This window comes from Pocillopora damicornis, chromosome 6 (genome assembly GCF_964200805.1).
Source record: "Pocillopora damicornis chromosome 6, jaPocDami1.2, whole genome shotgun sequence".
In the NCBI taxonomy this organism is placed as follows: domain Eukaryota; kingdom Metazoa; phylum Cnidaria; class Anthozoa; order Scleractinia; family Pocilloporidae; genus Pocillopora; species Pocillopora damicornis.
This window is the reverse complement of record NC_142675.1, coordinates 939,265-948,144: the sequence shown is the minus strand read 5'-3', so window position 1 is coordinate 948,144 and position 8,880 is coordinate 939,265. Positions and strand designations below refer to the sequence as shown.

At 33.6% G+C, this 8,880-nt stretch overlaps 1 protein-coding gene across 1 annotated transcript; it reads left to right on the top strand.

The window, feature by feature from the left end:
• The first annotated feature begins 57 nt into the window (after positions 1-57).
• LOC113686294 (choline-phosphate cytidylyltransferase B) lies at positions 58-8,768 on the top strand. Its single transcript, XM_027203900.2, has 7 exons — positions 58-238; positions 668-782; positions 1,000-1,119; positions 2,017-2,168; positions 3,080-3,301; positions 4,032-4,178; positions 6,428-8,768. The coding sequence occupies exons 1-7, from the start codon at positions 116-118 to the stop codon at positions 6,662-6,664; spliced, it is 1,116 nt and encodes a 371-aa protein (XP_027059701.2). The 5' UTR covers positions 58-115; the 3' UTR covers positions 6,665-8,768.
• The last annotated feature ends 112 nt before the right edge of the window (positions 8,769-8,880 follow it).

Below are 8,880 nucleotides of genomic sequence, written 5' to 3'. Positions count from 1 at the left end.
CGGAATATCGCTCGGAAGAACTCGTATATCAGACCCAGTCTCCTACGCAATTTAGCTCTTCGACCGGCTTTCTAAAGACGTAGTATGCTTTCAAAGTGACAACATCTGTGTAACGATGTCTTCCCCAAAGAGTTCTTCAGGTGAAGCTAGGAAACAGAATGGTTCTCGGAAAAGAAAACGCCCTGATCCACAAGATTCGGATTTAAACGGAAGAGCTAAAAGCAAGGCTGTCCGCGTGGTGAGAAATGAAAGTTATTTTTCTAAATACAGCTGAGACGCTGTAGGTTAGATCCTAGGAGGGGGGAGATTTAACGGTTTAATTTTCCTCCACAGCAAGATTGCAGCTGTTAGATTTAATATTTTTTTGCAGTTCTCTTAACAACTAGCCAAGACACATCGAGCAGTTCCGTCCGCTGCTAATGGCGGCTCGCCAATTGAACAACTTACGACAACAAAAGCTTGAACGGAAATAGACAACTTTTGTTCTTTTTGAAATTGACCACTGTAAACCTTTTAAGCTTGATATTTCACTTTGTTTACAATCCATTATACATGCGCATATCGTAAGTACAGCTACATTACGCAACTAAGGTGATAAAGATTAGAACTTTAACAGAATGGCTTTGTTGTATTGTTTTCATGCGCTTTTTATTTTTCCTCGATTCAGTCACCGCGTGAACCCGCTTTCTTGTTTGAACCAGACTTGACAATTTCGTCTCCCGAGGAGCAAGTTTCCGACAATCTAGAGCCGATTACTTTACAGGACGCAAAAGATGGAAAAGGTATTTGTGTCTTTGTTTGGGACAGACGCTTTACAATGCAAATGGTAATTTAATTTCATCTTAAACTTTCGCTTAACCAAATGCTTCCTACGTACCCGCACTTCTTCGACCAGCTGGTTTTGAAATAACCAATTTTATACCCTACCTAATTATTTCAGTGAAAGCTTTTACTATCGATCTTGTAATAAGTCTTTAAAAATTCACTTCCTCCTTGCAGCAACAAGGCCAATTCGTGTCTATGCTGACGGTGTTTACGATGTGTATCATTTTGGACACGCGAGGGCACTGATGCAGGCGAAACAAGCTTTTCCGACAGAAGTATATCTGATGGTGGGAGGTATGAATTTTCTTAATTTATTATTAATGGAAATATAAATATCGCCTATCTTTTATAAACCCCTTCATTTACCAATCAACCGTGGAAAATTGTAAGAAAGGTCGTAAAAACTCTTCGATAGAAAAACGAGTTTGACCTTGAAATGTAACGCAATGCCTCGGAAGACATCAGCTGATATCAAAGTTCAGAACAATTCCCGCCTGATTTTGAGTTCAAGTCTAAAGTTCAATTATTTGGAGTTCCTACCAAATGCAGTTACTTTATCGGCCATAAAATAGACTTGAACAAATACACTTTACTAAGAAGTTGGAAAATTGGGCATAAAGAAAACTATGCTCCCAAAAACGATTCTTCCATTGTGTATCGTTTGCCTATGTTTGATTCCCTTAAGAAAAAAATTTAACATAAATTTTTCTGCAGCACTGAATCTTCCCCACCCTTTGTCCCAAAACTCTTGTGATCTACCTTTCCATCTTGAAGGTCAGGCCTCAAATGGATGTCTTCTTGAACATTTTAACTCTAATGAGTGACCAAGACAGAATTTCTCCTTATAATTTTGATACAATATCAAGCTGACAAGCAATGAGAATAAAGAAAAATGTCAATCAGGGGATTATTGGTTGGTCTAGAACCAAACTCTCCAAACTAGCATCATAAGAAATGTGTGACAGGAAGTAAAAGGAATTACTAGTAAGATCTTGAAAGAGAAAGGGATAATAATTTGATGCCTTCGGCAGGTAGTAGTCCTGTTTTCAAGTCGCAAGAATCATTGCAAAATTCAATTTCCCCCACAACAGGAAAATATGAATTCTGCAGAACTGTGTCCAACACATACTTTGTCTCATTATGTTTGTTTCCTGTAAAAAAACTTTATGAAAATAAATTTCCTTGCTGCAGTGTCTAATGACGAATTGACGCACAAGTACAAAGGATTCACAGTCATGACAGAGGATGAAAGATATGAATCCCTGAGGCATTGCCGTTATGTTGATGAGGTTATCTGTGATGCTCCTTGGGCAGTTACTCCTGATTTTATTGAACTCCATAAGGTATGTAGAGTAGCTGTTATTTAACTAACTTGTAATAAGTAAACAAAAAGGAGCTGAAGGTGATTCCTCAAAAAAGAAGGTTATTTAACAATTTTTTAAAAATTTCCTTAAATGTTTCCAACCAATTTCTGCTTTGAAAAATACCATTAAAAAGATAAATCACCGTGCTTGTTTAAGAGATATGATGGACTAAACTTATCTCATTTATACTTGTACTGGCACTAATCACATATCTTATAACCCTTGAACTCCCAGATCAAATTTGTACTTCTCCTTACTGTCAACCATACAATTCTTATGATGTTAGTTCAGAGAATTTAGTATTGGATCAACCAATTATCCCCAAATTTATATTTTTCTTTATTCTCATCACTTTTCTCGTTAATATTGTATGATATTGTAAGGAGAAACTCTGTCTTCGTCACTCATGGGAGTTGAAGGGTTAATCAGTTCACGATACATTTTGCGGGAGCTGGAAGCAAGGGTTTCTATCATAACACTTGAAAAAAACCTGATGGGTGGAAAGTCTCGAGGATATGGAACAATTTGATGTACATGATTTGTGGAAAAATCATGCGAGTTTTAACAACATCGACTCAAAATATTTCTCTAGTCATTGCTGATCAAAAAAAAAAAAGTAAGGCATATTTTTAGTTTCATGAAAAGGGTTTACTCCCATTATATTAAATCTGAGATTTATTGTAAAAAATCTGATTGGTCGTGAGCATTCAATCAATATACAATAATGTGTAAAGTTGAAATGATAAAAGCCGTATCTGTGGCAGATATTGTATTTATCATATCTTGTATACTCAGTTCATATCTCACAGTGTGGACCTTGTGCACGGTTAGTAAGAGGTATATATTTTCATATGGCTCGGAAACTATTGTTTATTGGATTTATTTTTCAGATTGATTTTGTTGCACATGATGACTTACCTTACAAGAGTGCTGGTGCTGATGACATTTACAAGGAGGTCAAAGCCATGGGGAAGTTTGTGGCCACTCAAAGAACAGAAGGAATTTCCACATCGGACCTGATTGCAAGGGTGGTCAAAGATTATGATGTTTATGTCAGGAGAAATCTCGCAAGAGGTTACACTGCTAAAGAACTGAATGTCAGTTTTATTAAGGTAAGTGTCACTGGAAAGGTTCAGTACATTTTGCTATCCTTTGCTAGTTTTATAATTATTGCTATTTTTTGAAATTGAAGAAAAAAGTTAGTTGAATCAACTGTAGTCCCAAAACGATTAACACTTAACTTCTCTCCACAATATTCATACATTGTCCTGCAAAAAGGTTGTGAGAAAAGAAAAGACAAGCCTATCAGCTTAAGGAAATTATTGTAATGAGAGACCAAATAGGCCATTTTACAGTTGTGTACTTAGTTGCCAAGCCTTTGATTTGGAGTGAGGCTGAAGGTGACCTTGTTGTGTTAGAGACCAGAATCTAGTTAGCATGATAACAAATTAATTTGCATTTCAAAAGCAGCAAGGTTTGTATCATAACAAGGTCACCCTCAGCCTCACTCCTGTTCAAAGGCTTAGCAACCAAGCACACAACTGTAAAATGGACTATTCTCTTACCTCATTGACAAAAGATGTAGAACACTCAGAGAAGAGAATTGCTTAACCATTTACTCCCAGAAGTGATTAACACATATTTTCTCCCCATAATATGCATACATTATCCTGCAAAAAGGTAATGAGATTACTCAGACTTATCATGAAGAGGTTGTCATTTTGATCTAACACCACATTCTTGTAACTAATTTACAAGGAAATGTGTCACAGCTATAGAGGAGAATTAACAATCAGATCTTAGGAATGAAAGGGTTAATTATATCTTGCACTTGACTTACAGGAAAAAGAAGTTCAGGTCAGGCAGAAAATGGATGAGATCAAAGGGAAACTAACAGACAAGTCCCAGGAGGTGCTTCAAAAGTGGGAAGAAAAGTCCCGGGATTTTATAGGCAGCTTTATCGACATGTTTGGAAGGGATGGTCGATTGGTAAGCCTGGTGAAATCTTTCTCTAAAACAAACATTTTTCATGAGGATGAGAACAACAATGGTGCCTCTAAAAGTGGTTAACAATGTGATTACTCTTTAACAGTGATCTCCCTGGTTTTAAGCACAACTGGTTAAAGAAATCTTCATACTCGTAGAGCAATCCTTTTGCCTGTTGAATTGTGAATCATTCCAATCGATTTTAGGGGGTAACAAGAGGAACTACATTCAGTAAATTTTACTGGTTACCACTTGAAAACGCTGGTTAGGATAATTTGGTTTTATCAACTGAATTGTTAACCCTTTAACTCCCATGAGTGACCAAGACAGAATTTCTCCTTACAATATCAATACAGTAGTTTGTGTAGTGTGATCGTCCGGGTGAGTGTAGTTCTGAAAAGAACTGTTGTTGGTGACCAACAACAGTTCTTTTCAGAACTACACTCACCCGGACGATCACACTACACAAACTACTGATACTCCTGGGTTCAAACCATTTACTTTAATATCAATACAGTATCAACCAGATAAGTAATGAGAATAAAGAAAAATATTAATTTGGGGATAATTAGTTGATCCAATACTAAATTCTCTGAACTAACACACAAGAAGTGTATGCTTGGAGAATTACAAATTTGATCTGGGAGTTAAAGGGTTAATGCAAATTGGCAATCGTGAAGAGTTTCAAAGCAGACATTTCGCAAGCCCTTTGTCTTTTGCTCTGACAAAAGGCTAACACTTGCATCTAAATTCTCCTTACAGTTTTACCACTGAATCACACATTAATGTCATGAGAATGAAGGAAATGATCACCAACTAAAGAAAACTCATGATTGTTAGACAAATTCTCAATGTGTGCTTCTTAGTAAATGTACACATAACAGTATGGAGAATATGAATGCTGATGTTAGGGTGTAAAGGGTTAACTGCTAAGGATAGAGGGCTGATCCCCAAAAATGCAATCTCCGGAGACCAAATTTTTCTTTTATTCTTTGTGTTTGTCTGGTTGCCTTCTATAATTGCTTTAATAACTAAACATTTGAGCAGTGAAATGCTTTGCTGGTAAAATTCAGGAATGTCAGTTTTAAAATATTATTATATTAGCTTAATTAATTGTTAAAATATTGTTAGAATGATTTATAAATTATGAAACGAGTGTTTAAATAATATGTAGCATTTTGTAGTTTTTAGCTTTTTGGTGAATTTATTTAATCCAATGGTGAAATTTCACCTTGCTTTCTACTTTTTAATTTCATCTAAGTAAATGTTTTTGAAATTATGATATTTTTGACCACTTTGTCTCATCTGGTAACCCCCTCGCCAAGAAATTGATTAAAATTAATTTTGTTGTTTTTATGCTTTTTTTTTGCTTTTTTTAAACTTGGTTTCTTTGAACTATTGATGGTAAAACCTAATCTAAACTGCCTGAAAGTTTGTAAATTATTGTAGTAATTTCAAGACATATGGTTAAACCTCTAGGTATTTGACAAACTTTGAAAACTAGACACTTTTTTATTTTAATACCTTTAAAACTCTGATGTTAAAGTTGCAAGGAGCTTGAATGTTGACCTTAACAAGATATGTTTTCTTAAATTGATATTTCTTATAAGTAATTTATATCTATGATTAAAAAACAAAAATTCATGGATGATTACCTAAAAAGAAAAACCAAGCCTTACTTGAATTTAATGATAATTTTTGTGGTAAAGTTGATGTAAAGTTAAACAATAAAATTAACCTTTTTTGAATGAGGTGCTGAATTTGAATTGTTAGTGAATGGATTCTTTACCAATCCTTTTTAGAAATAACATTTAACCCAAATAATATTACTATAACAGTTAAACTTTTCATTCCTTGAGTGCTTCTGTGAGAAGAGGTGTGTTTACAACAGTCAAGTCGTTTCTTCTGTTAAAAGGTACTTTTGACTTAAAATACAAACAAATATTTAATTTTGTTTGTTTGTTATAAAGATTAAATTTTGTTTTTTAAATTATCTGAAATCAGTAATGAAGTGAACAAAATTGAAGTAACTAATATTTTGATATCCATGTTTACTGAGGGAGATGACAATAGTTTTTTTGTGCAAGCATAATTATAATATGTTTTAGTTTCTTGCTGGCTAAATTGACTGCTTTTTTGTTGCAAGCAATTTTCTTTCTGTGCTTAATTCTATATTACTACTATTAGTCATATTTATACCCATGTACGATTATTTCAGTAACATGAATTTATATTTTTCTTGTGTTTGACAGAACCAGTTGTTTGGCAAAGGCAAAGACACTATATTTGATGCAGGGGCACGTATCAAGGGGGCTGGAGTCAGAATAAAGAGGGCGCTGTCACCGGGACGAAACATAGACCCAGTGCTGGATGTGTCTCCATCTTGTTCTCCTTCATCATCACCCAAATTTCCCCGCCTGTCTCTTCAGCCGGAAATTAGTGACGATGAGGATGATGGGATTGATGATGGTAGTAACATGCCAATTTGATTGGTTAAAATAAGAACACAGTCATTCAATTTACTAAATTATATTTGTCATTGTTAATAGAAATTTATCGATAAAATTGAATTATTAAATAGCTATAATGTATTAATTTTGATGAGGATGATGGCATTGATGATGGTAGTAATGTGCCTATTTGATTGATTAAAATAGGAACACAGTCATCCTATTGACAAATGTTACTTGTCATCGTTAATGGCAATTTATCAACAAAATTGAAGAATTAAATATATCATTTTTTTATCATTCTTTTCATGGTGATGAAGAAGAAAAGTTGATTTCCTCTCCAGATATTTTTGTTTTTTGGGTGATAATTGGCCAATTGAGGCTGGTATGGATTTACCACAAAACATGAAAAGTGTATTAGAAGAAAGGAAAACGGAAGAATGTAACAGTTAGCCCTTTAACTCCCAAGATATGATTGTTAATTCTCCCCTCCAGCTGGTACACATTTCTTTGATAATTATTTAGGAGAATTTGGTGTCAGATCAAGATAACAATATCAAACTGATAAGTTTGAATTTTCTCATCAACTGATTGCTGGATAATGTGTGATAATTTAGGGAGAAGTTACATGTTAATCACTTTTGGGAGTTAGAGGGTTCAGAAGATAGCAAGGGTTCTCTTTTAGTTTTATCATTTTTGCTTATTCATGCCAATGTCGTGAAAAACAAGCAAATTTGATCTTTTGTGCTATTTTCTAAGCTGTAAAAGTCCTCTGAAATGTGAGGCCAAATGTAAAATGTTTCATTTGAAGTTGAGTTCCATTTGGATGAGATTATAAAACTATTTTTCCATTGAAATCTCTGTCATTAGCCTCAATCTAAACCGACGGCTTCAAGAATCTTAGAAATGGCTGACTGGCCTTAGCTCTGTTCATCATTTTGGTCTCAGATAAGCCTGGGAACAAAATTAATCTGTAGTTAATTGAAACTAACATATTTGAAAAAAAAAACAAATTAAGGACTTAATCATTTAATATGTATTTGCAAAAGAATGAGATATCTACAAAATTTGAAATACACAAAACAATTATTTTTTAAAGATATGTTTGGACATGGCTTGTGTCATCTTGAGTGTAATGAAAGCTGGAATTTGTCATGGTGATGCAAAGATATCCAAACTCCAAATATGAAAATGAACTTGGATATGTTGTGGTTATAATTGTAGTATTTCTTGCTATTTAGAGAATTTTCCAAAGCAGCTTGTGTTTTTTTTTCTTCTGTCTCTTCTTTAACCAAAATTAAAGAAATGACAAATGACATGAGTTAATTAACCTAGTTTTGAACAATTTTGACCAAAGGAAAATTGGAATAAAAGCAGATGTATCTTAGAGTTACAATAATAAAACTCAACAAAATATATCCGCTAACTGTTACTAGACTTTCACATTGTATTGGTTTGTTTTTTATTTGTAGCTTGTGTATGTACATATTGGTACATTATAAAATCAATTCTTTGCTAAAACAAAAGATGGCACAGGAGACACATCTTTAAGAAGAGATTTCTTGTTTTTTAGATGTCTTTTTATTATTTCGCTTGTAGATGTGTACACTTTTGTGCATAGGATGATCACTAGTATCATTATCATCATTTTTGTTATTATTATTATTATTATTATTATTATTATTGTTGTTGTTGTTGTTAATGATTTCACAAACTGGAACTTCACAACATGTGTAGTTACTATTTGAAGCCCAGAAAAAAATCAAAGGCTATCTTTCATACAGATGATTTAGGATTTTCCAATTCTCATACAAAGTCAATACAAGTAACCACTAATGAGTGGAGTTTGTTTTTACAAACAGCACAATAAGCATATTGTAACTTGCATGATCTATGAAGTAATTCTCTTTCTTGATTGGTGGATGATGTACTGATGTCTTAAGGAGAAGTTAAATGTTAATCTTATCTAGGAGCCAGAGGGTTTATTGGCCAAATTAAAACACATTATAGAATCTTTGTATTGTAACTGTGTGGAACTAAGTTCACAAAAAATTATTGATAATTGTTTGAAACTCTATTAAACTTATTTTCTATATACTCTCTTTGTCAAACTGACAGAAAATTAAAAAATAGTCAGTATTGACGATGTGTCGTGAATATTTTATTTCTGTTCCCAAAAATTCTCAAATTCACATCTTTTCTTTTCCTTCTGGTTTTTAAAACATCAGGATATTAAATAGCAATTCTTAAGGTGT

Excerpts from the sequence above, each read along its gene's own strand:
- LOC113686294 (XM_027203900.2), top strand. The coding sequence starts at position 116 with ATGTCTTCCCCAAAGAGTTCTTCAGGTGAAGCTAGGAAACAGAATGGT. Across the intron at positions 239-667 it reads AAAGCAAGGCTGTCCGCGTG|TCACCGCGTGAACCCGCTTT; the intron begins GTGAGAAATGAA and ends TCCTCGATTCAG. Across the intron at positions 783-999 it reads GGACGCAAAAGATGGAAAAG|CAACAAGGCCAATTCGTGTC; the intron begins GTATTTGTGTCT and ends TCCTCCTTGCAG.